Source organism: Leuciscus leuciscus (genome assembly GCF_965113295.1).
Source record: "Leuciscus leuciscus genome assembly, chromosome: 16".
In the NCBI taxonomy this organism is placed as follows: Eukaryota; Metazoa; Chordata; class Actinopteri; order Cypriniformes; family Leuciscidae; genus Leuciscus; species Leuciscus leuciscus.
Window position 1 is genome coordinate 20,859,577 of NC_138740.1, and position 17,475 is coordinate 20,877,051.

A 17,475-nucleotide genomic window follows, 5' to 3' on the forward strand; every position below is an offset into this window, starting at 1 on the left:
TCCTTTTTATTTTTTATTTTTTACTTGAGAAAGAAACAGGCTACTGTAGCTTAATGTTATTTACCAGTGATAGAACAAGATTACAGTTTGAGGAACTCGAGCTGTAAGCCTCAACTGAGTTGGATTAGTAACATTAGTATCAAGCTGTCATTCCTTTATTATTAAGACGTTAGGAAAGGAGAGAAAGGCACACAGAATAAAACATTCATTGACAGTCAGCGCATCCATAAACAAACGAGTCAGTCATGTCCAGTAGATGGCACTAAGAGTCTGATCACGATGGCCTTCCTGCACAGAATGACTAATGCTTATCAGGCCTCTATCAGGTTACCCAATAAAAGGTGGTAACACTTTATTTTACAGTGTCCTTGTTACACATGTTAATCCTACCCTAACCCTATATTAAGTACATGTGTTGCTTAATATTACTCAGTACTTAAATATATAATTACACCGTAACAATGACACCTTAAAATAAAGTGTAACCTAAAAGCTGTTACTCATGCTAAGACTTGACAAGACCGGATTCTTCTTCCCCTCTTCTCATTTTAGGCACGTGGACAGTTTCTTTTTTTGTCCCAGTAAAATCTGAGAATAATGCCAGATGCCTTCACAGTGGAACAGCATATCCTAAAGCTAAAGAGGAGGACTGAGGCTTTTTTGAGGAACTGCAAACCCCATAAACACCTGGAAACTCACAGCTTTGGTGTGGGAGGGTCTTTCTGCTCAATGTCTCCATTTGTCGCTTTATTCTCTGGTTCATTTGGACTGGTTTGAGGGGTCTTGGGTTTCTGTTGATCCCTTCTCAAGTGTCTCCTTTGACGTCTCCTTTTGGGCCTGTCTTTTGAAGCTGGGTTCGTTTCTGGTACATCCAGCAGGGGGTCCAGGTGGATCTTCCCACTCACTGCATCTGAGGACTCGTCAATGTACGCAAGATTTTCCCCAAAGTAATCCAATGGCTGAGAGAGGACGGCATCTTTGGGTATGGCATGGAGCTTTTCCTCTTTCTCTAAATCTTTTCCGTCCCCGCCACTGCCACTGCCACCGCCGCCGCCGCCCTCTCCCACTGGGACCCGTTCTGTCTCGGTCACCTCCGAATGTGACTCAGAGCTGCCTTCCGACTCATCCGATGAACCAGAGTAGGAGCCAGATTCAGATTTGTTCTCCTCTCTCCCGTCCTCTCCGGCTTCACCCTGACTGCCGCTGCGTCTGTGGCGCCTGTGACGCCGCTTTCGCCTGCTGCGCTTGAAAGGATCTTCGAGTTTTCCGGGCACACGGAAATCCACAGACATGTTCTGGATGTTCTGAGTCCAGTCTGAGGCGTGTGCTCTCAACTCCTCCATCTTAGAGCAGAAAGTAGGGCAGGAGAAATGGAAAGGCTTGAGAGTTATGGAGAGATTTGTATGTCACCAGGAGCAGAGTGATTGAAATTTGATACAGATTTTAGGTTAATAGGAGTTGTGGAGATGAATTACGGGTGTGAGGGAAAATGGAAGGGAGGTTATCATGAAGATAGAAGGGATGTGAATTGAGAGAGAAATTAATAACCCCATTTGAGTTGCAGTGCTGAGTTTGACCAGGGAGTTTGACCAGACACTACTCTAAACAAGACATTTGGTTATAAATTTTTTATTTGACATCATGATTTAATCATAGGCTTACCTCAGCTCGGGTTTTTTTGGTAAGAACCAGAATCCAGTTCCCGATCATGGAAAGAATGGACACAAAGTAGGCCAAACCAAACAAAACCCAGAACCACACCAGAGGCTTGTACCAATGATGTTCACCTGCTTCACCATCACCTGATGGACAAAAAATTAAAAAAATACATAAAGATTAAGTCATTTATTCAAATTACAGGGATTGTTCGCCCCAAAAATTAAATTTCTATAATCATGTCATCACCTTCATGCAGTTCCAAACCTGTTTGACTTTGGTTCTTCTGTGGAACACAAAAGAAAATATTTTGAGGAGGATTTCAACTGTTTTTATCCATATTATGAAAATCAATGGGACCCAAAACTTTCAAGCTCCAAGATTGACATAAATGTAGTGTTTTCATTCACTCTGAAATGAAATCAAAGCAATGATTAATCCAAACAAATACAAAAATGATGAGACAAACCTCAAAAGTGTGGTCAAGTGATGAACAAGAACCATTAAGTTTTGACAGTATGTGAAGTTTGAGGTTTGTGTCGCCATATTTTATGTAGTCTGTGATTTGATTTGAGATTGAATAAAAGGTTATTCTGATCTGTTCATCAATTATCATATGGCTTCGAATGGAATGTACCAGTCAAATTGTATGGATTAATTTAACGCTACCTTTGTGTCCTTTTTTGGATCTTGAATGTTTTGGGTCATATTGACTTTCATACTAAAGTCAAGCTGAAATATTCTTTGAAACATCTTATTTTGTGTTCTGCATAAGAAAGTCATGCAGGTTTGGAATGCCATAAGGTTGAGTAAATGATAACAGAATTTGCATTTTGGATAAAATATCCTTTTGTTTCATGTAAAATATAGGTAAGATGTTTAGCATTGCAAGTCACTTTGTAGTTTCAGTTCAGCCATTTGAAAACCAAACCAAACTGGCCTGATAAATAATGTGGTCAGTGGTAGATTTGAACCATTAATATAAAAAGATCAACCCATTAAACGCCCATCACAGGATGACTGCAGGGGTTTGTGTTTTAATATCACGTTTCATGGAAAAAGGAGGTTTTCACTGAGGGTAAACATCTTGAGCAAGAATTCAAGAGACAAGACAGATGCTTACAGGTGTAAATCTCAAAATGAAATGCAAACTACTTCTTAAACTGTTGCAAAGCATCAAGTGAGGAAACATTACATGGGAAACAAGTGAGGAAACATTTCAGGATTTCATCCAGTGTACCTGCAACATAGTCTCCAAAGCCCACAGTTGTGAGGGTGATGACCACAAAGTAGGCTGATTCTAGCAGAGTCCAATTTTCAACCCTCTGGAAGACTAAAATTGGCACAAAGACGAAGAGAACGCAGCCCAGCAGGATGGAGAGCACAGCGGTGATGACGCGCACAATGGTTGGGCTCACCTTCCACTTCTGAATGGAGAAGATAAGGAAGACTGAAGAAAAAATTCATAATAAGCTTGAAATGAACAATTGCGACAAAGAGCCAGGAATGTGTATGGAAGCCTAAATAATAATTTCTTAAATAATAATAATTTGGGGGGGAACTTTATATCTGATTTTATTTTATAAGAAACTTTAACTTTATCTCAGAAGTACCTGTTTTATTTTTTTACTCTGAAGTGGAAATGGACTTCCATACATGTTTGTCATATTGGCTGAAAAATAGACATCCAATTTCTAGATGCTTTTAAACTAAATATTTGTCTCCATGCTATGTCTCCCAGGTCATTCAGTGAACTCTTTCTCTTTAAATGTTAACAGTTGTCCTGTGAGGTTATGTTTGTATTCATCATTATTTACCCATAAAAGAGCTTCAACTTTAGCAATGGCGTTCCTCAGTGATGTCCCCAGATGGTCTCCAGCTGCACCCAACAGAAAACCAAACAAGGGAATGCCCACCAGTGTATACCAGATACAGAAGAACTGACCCCACGTTGTCTTTGGAGAGATGTTCCCATAACCTGGACCACAGACAAACACTTGCTGTGATCTGATGGCAGATATATTTAAACATTTCACAGTGCCAATGATCCCCAGAATGCAGAGGCCAGGCCAGGTTCTGGCTTTAACATGCAGGTGTGTCCAGCCAGTGATGTGGCAATCCCATACCGATGGTGGTGATAATGGTGCCACAGAAGAAGAAAGCGCTGGCCAGGTCCCAACTGGTGCTGAATGTGGCATTGGTGGAATTGTTGGGGTCAATTCCAACACTGATAGCCTTTGCCACCGTCTATATAGAAACAATGAAGGGTAGAGAAAAGAGATTAGACATTAAAGTTGGATATGTCCTATTGTTTTAACTTAATGTTACATGATACAAGCCAGTGTTGCAGTTTTCTTAAAGTTAATATTTACTTCTAGGGCTGTTCGATAATAATATAATGAAAATAATCAACAATTTCATTATCAAATAAACGGGTCTGTGTGTTGTGCATGGAGAACTTTGCCAGTGATGTCATTTTACAGTAATGAAACGTATTTCTGTGGAAATTTCTGCTCTGGGAAACATGCACGACCCCAAGTTGTCAAAAGCAAGTTGAAATGAAACTATGAAACCCTTCAAAGAGGCTCATTGCATGTCAGTTGCCCTGTCAGGTTTGTGTGTTTTATACTTGAGCGCTTAATCTACACATAATATATTTATATGTAAATTCATGCAAGCTTTGGCTATTACGCTTGCCCTGACAATCTCCGTTACATTTACGTACTTAATAACACAAGACAAACAGACAAAGTGAAATGATGTTGACTAATAATGTTGCAATAAAAAAATATCAAAATCAAATGGATTCAAATTGACAATATTGACAATAAATAACAGTGATTTAAACTTCTGTGAACATACAGTTGTTTATTTTTTTTATAATGTAATGTTTATATTTTTAAGCTTTTTTGTGCATATAATGTACAGCATTCATCTATATTTCGGTCACACTTTAGATTAGAGTCCAATTCTCACTATTAACAAACTATTAACCACGACTTTTGCCTCAATAAACTCCTTATTGCTTATTAATAGTTAGTAAGGTAGTTGTTAAGTTTAGGTATTGGGTAGGATTAAAGGATGTGTGGAATATGATCATGCAGAATAAGGCATTAATATGTGCTTTATAAACACTAATAAACAGCCAATATACTAGTAATGCATGCTAATATTCAACTAGTTAATAATGAGAATTGGACCCTAAACTAAAGTGTTACCTGTATTTGTTTTCATAGACCTCAATTTGAAATTTTTTTAGAGGAGAACACTGGATAGATAACATTAATAGGTTTTTCAGTATATATAAAATGAAAATGTGTTTTTTTTAAATCTGATTAATTGAAGTAATCATTTACCAGATTAATCGATTAAAAAATAACTGTCAGTTGCAACAATACTTACCACTATCAGGTTCTCTAGGCGGTCAGGATCTACACATGTGTAGTTGCCCAGGAACTCTTGACGGGTGGTTTGCAGCTGGACGTGGTGGCTTTCCTCATTCGGAGCCTCCAGGGCATTGAACACCAAAGCCCCCATCACTAAGTACAGGAGCACCCCAGTGAGGACGAATAAAAGCGTGGTGGAATTCATAGCTGAACGTCTGCGAGAGTCTGTTTGCTTCTTGTCCTTTCCACTTCTGGTGCTTGTCCTCCTGGGGACGAGACTGCAGTGCAAAACCAGCCGAACCCATTAAAGAAAGCTGCTATCATTTCACAGTGAAAGCTTAAGCATGACAACAAAACAACTTTACAAAGGATGTTGGTCTAACCCATTAAAGCTGCAATATGGGTGTTGGTCTATACTTTCAGAATTTCATCCAAAGGAAACGTTCAACCACAAACCTGTCCTTTTCCTTCTCTCTTTTCCGGCTTGTCCAGCTCCGTCTGTGGCAGTTGCTAAGTATAGAGTCTCTGGTTATGTACCCACACGGAAACCCCTCGACCTTGTGATCTGATTGAGGGAAAAAAGACTGCAATTATTTGTTTAAAAAATACAGTAATAACAGTTATATTGTGAAATATTGTTACAATTTAAAATAACTATTTTTTTTCTATAGTTCTATAGTTTTCTATGATGGCAAAAGCTGAATTTTCAGCATCATTACTCCAGCCTTCAGTGTCACATGATCCTTCAGAAATCATTCTAATATGCAGATTTAGTACAAAATAAATATGTATTATTATTATCAATGTTGAAAAAAGCTGTGCCATGGAATTATTGTGGAAACTGTGATACATTTTGTTCAGGATTCTTTGAAAGAAAGTCAAAAGAACAACATTTATTCGAAACAGAAATATTTTGTAACATAGTGTAGATATTGTTTATGTTATATATATATATTATAAACCATACATGAATTGTTGAAGTCTATTTTTAGGTCCTTTTGCTGATTTAAAGGAAATGACATTGATGGCACGCCATCAACACATAAAACACAAAGCCCTGGTGCCCACTGTGAAGCTGCTCTGAATGCTTGCCTAACTTTAAACAAATGTATTTTTGGATTTTGGTGGACGGTTATATTGACAGGAATCACACTGAGGGCCAGGTGGCTCCCGTCATGTCACAGAGGTTGCACCTTCACAGTCAACAAAACTCACAAAACAAAACACTTATCTCTTCTGTGTTACTTAAATGAACAACATCAGTCCATTAACCAGCTGTTAGGCAAACCAAACCTGTTAACAGGACAGAGAGGTGAATTTGGGACACAAGGAGAACGATTCACTCTCAGAACGATTCTAAAGATGATTCTTGTCAATACAGAATATGAGCTCAACTATGCTGAATCAAATTACAGAAAGTGAGGGTAAGAAGCACTTTAAAGTCTGTTAAGACCGTGTAAGTTGTGGATAAATGATTATGTGAAGGAAAAGTATCATGAATAAGAATTCATATATATAAGGGCTGTCAATTTTGAGTTTATATTTTGAGTTTATACAACACATTTTTAATTACAATGAACTAAAAATTTTAAGGCAACCAAGTTACTTACTTTTTTAAGTTAAACCAACAATAATTTTTTTTACAATATATATATGGTTTAATAATTAATCAAATGTATACGTTTATAAAATTTAAAAACACTTGTGACAACCTTCCCGTCTAAATATATAATGAAAAATACAGTTCAAGCTTTCAGTTAATTAAAATCTACCTTCACTATTTGGTTGACTCTCTGAAAGTAATTTTATTGTTCACTATATCAAACAGCTATTGCAAAAATATGGTCTCCCATATTTATATCACTTGTTGTGCGACCAAGTTCTAATATTTTTATTTTATAGTATCAAGAGATATTTGTAATGGTATCCGCTGTGGGTTATATTGAGGACAGTATTTGTGTTTATGAGTGTAGGGCTAACTCCTCATGTGCGTGCAAATGTGTATGTGTGCGTGATCTGAGAAGCTTCAAATGTCAGGAGGCCGAAATGTCTGTGGCAGTTATTGGGTTTAGAGTTTGATATGGAGCGCTGGAGGATCTGCTGACTGCGTAGTTGCAAGCTCACAATAAAAACTGCTCTGGCGAACCAGCAAATACAGACATTCTGCCAATTAGATCTACTAATTAATCAAGCCAAAGGCAATCTCCCCAAAATAGCCAATATATAATTACCACCCATGCAATTCGATTCTACAGACTGAATGTAAATTTCCAATGCACTTACAGTATTGTTTAATTCACAACTTCCTATTACTGCTATATTTTAGTTGTTGGAAGAAGTATGCATAATTTTGAAATCATTTTCGTGATAACATGATGATTTTATCATGAATATGTTATTTTACATCTTTATAATTATACAGTCCATTTGGTTTGACTCAGTACACTAAACTTATAACTTAACAGTTCAATTTTCATGCACAGTAATTCAAAATGTACCCTTAAGAAATGTATGCAAAACATTGCATTTGTAAATAAATCTCCCAAACAGACCATCACATAACCCACCAGGAGGGAATGAACTTCCATGCAGGAATGTGGCAGCAACATTTGCTCACATTAGCACTAATATTACAGAAGGAATCAAGAACAGATTCTTACACACAAGCTCTCAAGCCCATCTCCCACCTCAGAGCAGACGGTCCGGCATGTCCAGAGAACTGCAGCCGCAAACTGCAGGATTCCTTCCACAGGGTGTGTAAAGTGAATGTGTGTGTGGTGGAGAGAGACTGTTGCTAAGTGTCCAAGAATGAAAAGGTACTCAATGAGCTGAGAGAGTGAGTGAGTGTACGCGAGAATGTCAGCATGTTTGTGAGGGTGTTTGTGTGTGTATGTGGGAGAGGGTGGGATCAGCGGAGCAGGGAAGGGCTACCACAGTAAAGGATGGAGAAAGAGAGAGAGGAAAGAAAGAAAGAAAGAAAAGGGGAAAGGGTGGGGTCGATGCAGAGATTCTGAGCTTGATCAGCTAATTGGTCTTTCCCTTCGGATCATTCGTTTCCTGGCCCAGTTTATTTCAGTTTAATGGATGGGTTTACTTTCCACTCGGAAATGCCATTATGGGGACATGTGTGCATAAACTCAAAAACAAAACAAAAAAATACTAAACATCTAAATAGATGATTCTTCTGGATGATTATTTGGAAACACTTCACGATGAGTTTTTATAGATGAACATTATAAGGTAATTGTACAATTATTGTTTAATCATATTCATACATTTACATTAATACCTACTTTAATAAATGAGGTTTGAAAAACAAAGATAATAACTTCTACTATGTGTATACAGTAGGCTACTGCATTGCATTCCACGTAAATATGAAATGACGTGAGTGTGTACATTTTAATGTTTGAAAGACAAAAGCCTTCCAAAAGACAGCAATACATGGTTACATGACTCACTGAGTGATTATCAAACAATAATTCATGTGTTCGTCAGGAGCTGATTAGATATGCACTGTTGCGATGTTGAGAAAACACTTCTTAAAGTGAGATGATTTCTGTAAAACCAGTGGACAAATGCTGTGTGTGTCTCAGTGTTCAGTGATAGTCACATGACTAATAGTGGCTGGTCTGTGTGTGTTTTTCCACAAACCTGGAAGAACTTCTGAACGTAGGCTATATAAACAGTCTTTGAAACATTTAAAAGATAAAAAAGTAGTAGGGGGGAATCAATAATTATGAATAATTTACTGCCATTGTGAGAATAACATGTAATCAATAAAAAAGTAACTGTAGTTTGATTACACGCAAGTATTTTAATACGTAATATAATCCTATTAAAAGTAATTAATTTTTTTAATCTGATTACATAATCCAGATTACATGTAATCAGTTACTACCCAGCACTGTATATATTTAAGTGATTTTTTATATTAAATAATAATATTAATTCTTAATTCATGTTCATTAACACATTAACTAATTACAATTTATACATTTGAAATAATACTATTTTTTGTTTTTGTTTTTTTTGTTGATTTTTTTTTATTTATAAATTAACATTAACCTATTAAGATAATGCTGTTTGAAAAACAAAGATGAAAAACTTCCAAGTTTTGATCACAGTATGCTTTTTGTCACTCACACATTATATTGGCCAGTATATTTCATAACCTCTGCTGACTGTCTCTCATATTTGCTATAGAAGAAGTAGTAGTAGGAAGTGCAAAACAGCTGAAATACAGAAAACTATCTTTTTCAGCCTCCCCTCCTTTGCTTTTGCTCTCCTTCTATCACACGCTTCCCATATGCTTGTGTCTGCATGAGAGTATCTAATGTGCATAACTTACTGAGAAGTGCAGCTGTAGCATTGCAGACGTTGCATGGTTCTCTGAGCTGTATGCCAGCGGCCACATGCTCAGACCTGCCAGGGATGGAGTTACACTTCTCATGATAGTCACACGTGACAATGAAGCATTGTATGTGTATCACCACCTTTTATTAATCAGTCGAAAACAATGAGGTTTTTGTTTAAGATAAAAAGGAAAGCTCGAAGCCAGAGGGGAAAACACTACGTTTGTGTAACATTAATATACTACAGCCATCACCAATAAGGCCATTACATAACCAGATAAGGAATCCATCAAAAACTCTCTATTATTCATGATGATGTATCACAAGGCTACTAATGTTGCTGCTGCAAAGAGGAAGCAACACCATCGCTTCTGCTAGAGGTCTCTGCATTCTTGTCGCTGGCTCGTGCCCAAAACACCCCTCTTCACACCAAAAAGCATGACTTACAAGGTCACGTCAGCAGCCAGAGACTATGTTAACAAGCGTGGGAAGGATTATCCCCCTGTGGGCAGTGATAGTGTAATGAGCACTACTGTAACATTAGTGCTCATTTGGAGCTCTCTCAACAGTCAGGCACAAACATAATTAAATGGCTGCATATGCAGGTCAACTGTCTATTTGCTGACAGAGATTCTTTCACACAAGTCATTGAGTGACAGTTTACCTGAGACCTTTTGGAGGTGCGAGAGGATTTCAGCAGATGAAAACAGTAGTTGTGTTAAACCTCTAACGTTGACATTTAAGGTCCTTGCACAATTTGCGTCCGAAATTTTCGCACGTTAAAAAATAAATACGTTAATAAATAAATACCTCACGTTATGTCAATCACGCTTGTACGCTGCCTCCGAAACTTTCGTCCGTCATAATTTTTTTTGGGATCAGGTTCGATTTTCTGCGTTTTTTCGCATCCGTAGAAAGCCTTTTAATGGTGTTTTGACAATTCAGAGCCACCGAATCACAAATACGAAAAAACGCATGTGAAAATTTCGGACTTTCGGAGTGTGCAAGGACCTTTACAGTTCTTTTTACAATCGCTACTACATTTCTCAATACTATAGGTCACTTTTTTAACTCTTCACACAGATCTCCGAACCAACCTTCAGTTTGGCAGAGCACTACAATGCACTAAAACTACCAAAACACTACATGACAAAAATCTATACTCATTCGTCCATAACACTCATAAAACAATGACCTAAAAAACACAAACAACAGGCAGCATTATACAATTTGCTTTTATATTATAAAATTTCTTTACACAAATGGCGGGCTGGGACTCCCAAACTTTAGGTTTTTACTTCTGGCATCTCAATTGAGGCCCCTGGTTTCATGGATGAGAGAAGACACACAAACCCGGTGGATCAATATTGAAAAGAGCCTCCGTTCCATGCCCCTTAAAATAGTACCATTTTCCAGTGTATAATTAAAAATGCCTCCATGGGTGAATTAAAAAATGTGGAGAACTATACAAAGATTATTTGGTTTGTCTAAGAAAATCTCATCCGCAGCCAGCATTGGCTATCTTAATGACTTTGCACCATCTCGTACAGACGTGGGTTTCAAAAAGTGGTCTCAATATGGACGTCTGCACCATCTGCACCAATTATTTCATGATGACACACTTAAATCATTCGAACAAATAAGAAATGAATTTATACTCCCAAGGTCTGAATTTTTTTGATATTTACAACTGAGACATTTCCTCACAACGCATAAGGATCTAGAAATTATTTAAAAACCCTCCCCAATAGAAGTTTATTTTAAAGAAATACAAATTGGACGTGCGGTCAAAAAAAATCATTTCTAAAGGTTATCTATTATTTTTGACTAAGAATTCAAATAACACATTACAGATCAAGGAAAAATGGGAGGCCAAAATTAATGAAACAGTTCCTCTTGAAACTTGGGAGGAAGCTGTAATGATAAATAGGACGGAAGCAATAGCAAGTGCAATAAATGTTTATTGAACAGTAGTTCACTCAGGACACCTCAGAACAGGCAGAAAGAGAACACGAAGAACACAGAGCAGCCAGAGGATCTCTCCAAGCCGAGGGTCAGACCAGCAACACAGACAGCGTGACGCAGGGACTGAGGGACACGAAAAAAAGTGCCCACCGAGCCAGCCTGGAGTTGAGTCTTTTAGCAGATCTAATATATTCAAGGTTCTTATGATCGGTCCAAACGATAAAAGCTTCCCCCGACCCCTCTAACCAATGACGCTACTCCTCCAACGCTAACTTGACGGCCAACAACTCTCTGTTACCAATGTCATAGTTACGTTCGGCAGGTGATAAACAATGGGAAAAAAACTCGCAAGGGTGCATCTTGTTGTCTGAGGAAGCGCGTTGGAAAGAACTGCACCTACCCCCACCTCTGACGTGTCGACCTCTACCACGAACTGACGTGTGGGATCAGGGGCGACTAAGATGGGAGCCGAAATGAAGCGGCTCTTTAGGTTGGTAAAAACAGCCTCGGCTGTATCGGACCACCTGAACGTTGCTCTGGGGGAGGTCAAGGCGGTCAGAGGCACGGCTAGTTGGCTGAAGTTGCGAATGAAACGCCGATAGAAATTGACGAACCCCAGAAACTGCTGTAGGGCCTTAAAGGAATCTGGACTTGGCCAATCTATCACAGCCTCAACCTTGTCAGGGTCCATACGCACTCCCTCAGAAGAGACGATGTAGCCTAGGAAAGAAACAGACTGTGCACGAAAAGCGCATTTCTCCACCTTGACAAAAAGCCCATTCTCTAGCAACCTCTGAAGCAGAGTTCCTGGAGAGACGAAGAAAAAATATTAAAACCGATAAAAAAAATCAATATGTCATCCAGGTAAACATATATGAACCATGTCTCTCAACACGTCATTGACGAGTGCCTGGAAAACCGCTGGGGAGTTGGACAGACCGAACGGCATAACCAAATATTCAAAATGCCCCCTGGGGGTGTTGAACACGGTTTTCCATTCATCCCCCTTCCTGATGCGAACCAAATGATATGCGTTATGTAAATCCAATTTTGTGAAAATGGATGCTCCCTGCAACCTCTCGAAAGCTGAAGACATCAACGGCAAGGGATAAGTATTCTTCACCGTGATGTTGTTCAGCTCTCGGTAATCAGTGCAAGGTCGCAGAGAACCATCCTTCTTTCCAACAAAAAAGAACCCCACCCCCGCAGGAGAAGAAGGTTGGATGAACCCCGCTGCTAGAGAATCAGAAATATATTTCTCCATGGCCTCCCTCTCAGGGACAGAAAGAGAGTAAAGTTTGCCTTTAGACGGAGACTTACCTGGCAGTAAATCTATAGCACAGTCATAGGGACGATGCGGAGGGAGAGAAGCAACACGAGACTTACTGAACACTTCCTTCAGGTCCAGATACTCCACGGGCACGTTTGACAGATCCGCTACCTTCTCCTGAAACACAGAACCAGACACAGACGGACAAGCAGACACAAGACAGGACTCGTGGCAGTGTTCGCTCCACATGGCGATGGAGTTCAAGCCCCAATCCACACGGGGATTATGCTCCACCAGCCATGGGTGGCCCAAAACAATGGGTGCAACAGGGGAGTCCATGAGGAGGAAGGGGATGGTCTCAGTGTGATTGCCGGAGGTGAGGAGGGTTATGGGGGCAGTAGTAAGTGAGATGTTGGGGAGTTCTTGACCATTAAGAGCACTGACGGAGATCTGGTGGGAGAGAGGCGTGATAGGAAGGTGTAATTTGTGCGCAAGATGTAGGTCCATAAAATTACCCTCAGCTCCGGAGTCCAGAAGTGCCTGACAGGTGTAAGTGTTGTTGGCCCATCTCAGTCTTACCGGAAGGAGAGTAGACGGTGAGGACTTCCCGGCGGAGATCCCACCCGATAGTAGCCTCAACCTTGTTCTTTGCCAAGAGTGTAAAAAATGTCCAGAGCCACCACAGTAAAGGCAGAGTCCATGGGACCTCCGCCTTTCTCTCTTCTCCCGGGAAAGCTGAGCTCTCCCCACTAGTGCGTGGAACAAGGCGCAGCATTGGTCCCGGTTCTCGCACACCGCCGTTCCCCACAAGGCTGCAGTAAGTAGCGTGAGAACGAAGGCCACTTTGGACTCCTCCGTCTCAAACGTTCTGGGCTGCAGCGAGAAATGCATCGAACATCTGGTAAGGAATGCTCTACAGAAATTCGGCTCACCGGCATAACTCTCTGGAACGGGTAGGCGTGGTTCTGGTTGATGACTCAGCTCTGGTACGGCGGGGGGAACGGGCGGTGTGGGCGGCGCAGTGGGAATGCTTAGTTCTTGGATCTGCTGGGTGAGCTCGGACACCTGCGTCACGAGCGCCTGAACTGCACGTCCGGTGTCGGAAATGCTCTCCTGCTGCTGATCCATCCGGGAAACGCTATGGTTGATGAAATCTGTCAGCGAGGTTGCGCTTGCTGCTTCCATGGTTGGTCAGATCGTTCTGTAATGATAAATAGGACAGAAGCAATAGCAAGTGCAATAAATGTTTATTGAACAGTAGTTCACTCAGGACACCTCAGAACAGGCAGAAAGAGAACATGAAGAACACAGAGCAGCCAGAGGATCTCTCCAAGCCGAGGGTCAGACCAGGAACACAGAGAGCGTGACGCAGGGATTGAGACGATCCTGAAGTGAGTGAAGTGGAGAAGACGAACTAGCAGTGAGAACGGGAGTGAAGCGATCCGGTATCCAGTGAAACAGGAAACACGAGGAATACGGGAACAGGCACGAACACGGGAAGCTTCAAACAACGATCTGACAAACACAAGACGAAAGACAGGGCATTAAATAGGTTGGCTGGATGGTTTGTAGCTGCCGCTGATGATGATAATCAGCTGTCACGCCCACACGAAACAATCAGTGCAAACGAGACACACACATAAACAGAAACACACAAGACCAGAATGAGACAGCGGATCTACCAACCGTGACAGAAGCTTGTGGAGAGGTACATCTTGTGACCAACTCTAATGTCTGGAGGGAATTCAAATGGAAGATAATAATCAGATTTTTTCGAACTCCACAGATAATTGCAAAATGGAATCCATCCTGCTCAGACAAGTGCTGGAGAAATTGTGGCCAACATGTTGGTAACCACACCCATATTTTGTGGTCATGTCCAAAATTAAGAAATTACTAGAAAGATAAATTTGATGCCCTTAAAGAAATCTTCCATTATGAAATCCCAGAAGACCCCATAATAGCCCTTCTAGGTGTGCGTCCAGAGGGCCTTGAGGGTAGAGCTAAAATATATTTATTACAAATTTTACTCATTGCAGCCATTAAGTGTATTACATGCAGATGATTAAAACCTGACCCTCCATCATACAACACTTGGATTCAAAAAGTATGAGAGTTGTTTGAAATGGAACAAATCACATTTGCATTACGACTTCAGAAAACTGTTTTCTTAAAGAGGTGGGCCTCTGTAATGCCTTTAATACTCCAGTGATCATGAGTTATACTGTCATATCCACCCTGTGTTCATCTCTGCCTTCCTCCATTCCTTTATTTTTTTTTCTGCCCCTGTACTAGGTGTATTTGTTTTCATTCTCTGTATAATGTGTACGATATAATTAAGTTTTGAAGAATTGTCAATATTGTGGAAACATAATGGACTAACATGTTAAAACCCAATGCCATACTGTATTGTATGTAATGCTGTGGTTCTAAATAAAAATATAAGTAAAAAATAAAAATAAAAATAATTTCTTTACAAAACAAGAATGACATTCTCTGTTTAGAAATCACTTAGGTGCATGTTACATTGTCCATGTTTACATTACAGTATAAAATTATTCCTATAAGTTTTCCTCTTTTGTATGGATAGTATTGAAAATGAAAGACTAACATCTGTGTAGGCCTTCAGCTGCATTTCATTTTTTAGATTTGTAATATATGTCAATATGGTTTTACTATAAAAACTTAGCAAATTGCTGACTTATTAAATGTTGTATTATGTAGGTTTTTGAATTTAAGATTAACAGTTTTGAAAAGAGTATGCAAACATACAAACTGGCCTGTGGGTATATAGAGTTTAGCTGGTGGTTGTGTCTAAGTGAGAAATGTATTCATGCAATTTGAAAGATGTAGTCATTGAATGCATTTTGTGCCAAAGAAATGATAAATAATCTTCAGTTTAGCCCAGATAGACTTTGTTGTGCACACTGTGTGAAGAGTTTTGGAAAGTAATGAGAAATGTGTCCTAGCGATAGATAAAAAAATAAAATAAAAAAAAAATAAAAAAAATGTGTTAGCCATGCCAGTTATTCAGGGTGTGATGTTACATCCAAAACACCATGTATGATGACCTTAGATCTTTACTTCTATTTATATTTGACAGTCCTCTTTATATGTTTTTTATGACGACTGAAAGTGATGATGCACCGAGTTCATCTGAAATATCTACAACTTTATTATATCGCAGTGGACAGATGTCTGTAACTCTCTCAAAATACATTATATCTCAATCGAGATTCAAATCCACTGTCATAATTTTGACAATCTTTAAACTGTTTCTAGACATGACCTTATATTGTTAGATAGATAGATAGATAGATAGATAGATGCTGGAGCCTTTCGTAGCAGTGTAGGGAAACACTGTTGAATGGATGGCCAATGGTTATATTCTTGTTTTGAATAAGAAATAGGAAAGTTGTGATTGAATAATTCTTCACAGGGTTAAGCGGTGCAGTCGTCTCTTTGTCAGCACAAAGTTTGCAATTAACTGATGTAGCGGTGTTGTTTACACTGGGCTAGGTGCCATCTGTGCTTGAGATGAAATACACTTGGCTTTTACTCATTTTAACAAGACTTGGACTCAGATACAAAAAAAACATGCTTCAGCAAAGACCATTAAGGCCTCTCTGTCTTTTTCTTTCTCAGTGGAGAATGATTTTTGCCAAACACATCTGAATAGTGTAGGTAACAGCAAATGAGCACCTCTAATACCAATCATATAAGTCTTTCTTCTTTTTCTCTAAGAGCAGACATAGATATAGACCTCATATGCCATCTGACCAAGACTTTGATTCATTTTGCACTCTCTAAATAAACTTTTATACCCACTTTGATCCCTCAGTGTAATTTGTGAGAGAGGTTCTGGATCACCGTCTCAAATTTTTGGCTCCACAAGCAATGGAGGCCTTTTATTACTCAAAGGCAAGCCGAGATAAATCAGACCCGCGTCCTGAACAGATGCATATGGCAGATTTATGGTGACAACATACTGAGGGATAAATATAAAAACTGATCAGGAAGGGAGGGGTGTTTGTTTGCTATAAGTCTTATGGAGACAATAATAAGATGATGTGAAAAAAAAGTTAAAAGGGTTGTGAATAATTGAACAACTAAATAAATAAATATGATTTGTAAATAATTTAATAAATAAGGGAATGTTTAAGTTATTTTTCATAATTCCTCATTTCTAATAAAGTAATTTTACATTAGTTACATTACATATTTATAAATTGGCAGACACTTATACCTAAAGTGACTTCTATATAAGGAATATATACGTTTGTAACATTGTTTTTCTTAAGTTTAAATAAGAACTGAGTTATTATAAAAAAAGAAACATGAATTTTTGGAGGTACTGCTCAGAAAATGTGTAACATTGCAATTCAAAGTGTTACCATAATAATAATAATAATTATTATTCATATTGAATTATAATTATTGTAATTATAATTATTTTATTATTAATATTTTAAAATTAATATAGCCTTCGCCCTGAGATGCTGGGATAGGTTATAAATTATTATTATTATAGAGAAATATATATATATATATATATATATATTACATATAATCATGGATTAAATACAAATGCACTAGAGAATAAGCATTCATTTCTTACTCCATTGAATTACAGAGGAAATGTTCATCTCTGGAAGTTTTCAGTTTTATCTGTTAAAAAAGTATGCAAGTTATAATAATGTTTAGAGAGATAATTTTCCTCCAAGATCTGTCACTGATTTCATGACAGATGAATTCTTAATTCAGATTAAGTTCCTTCCTATCAACTGTGGAAATATGGGACAATCCGTGCTTTTTTTCTTTGGGTTGAAGTTACCAGTATCAG

General features: G+C 38.7%; 2 protein-coding genes across 2 annotated transcripts in view; one reads left to right on the plus strand and one right to left on the minus strand.

Annotated features, from left to right (window-relative positions):
* kcnk4b (potassium channel, subfamily K, member 4b) lies at positions 1-13,286 on the minus strand. Its single transcript, XM_082140526.1, has 8 exons — positions 12,749-13,286; positions 5,499-5,607; positions 5,059-5,320; positions 3,783-3,903; positions 3,474-3,634; positions 2,897-3,083; positions 1,663-1,802; positions 1-1,343 (listed from the first exon to the last, which is right to left on the minus strand). Exons 1-8 carry the CDS (start codon positions 13,137-13,139, stop codon positions 696-698), a joined length of 2,019 nt encoding a protein of 672 aa, XP_081996652.1. The 5' UTR covers positions 13,140-13,286; the 3' UTR covers positions 1-695.
* Positions 6,355-17,475, plus strand: part of LOC309477328 (protein RD3) — a 16,370-nt gene continuing 5,249 nt past the window's right edge. The window contains 1 exon segment of the mRNA XM_082140544.1: positions 6,355-6,466. The gene's annotated coding sequence lies outside the window, so the exon portion shown is untranslated.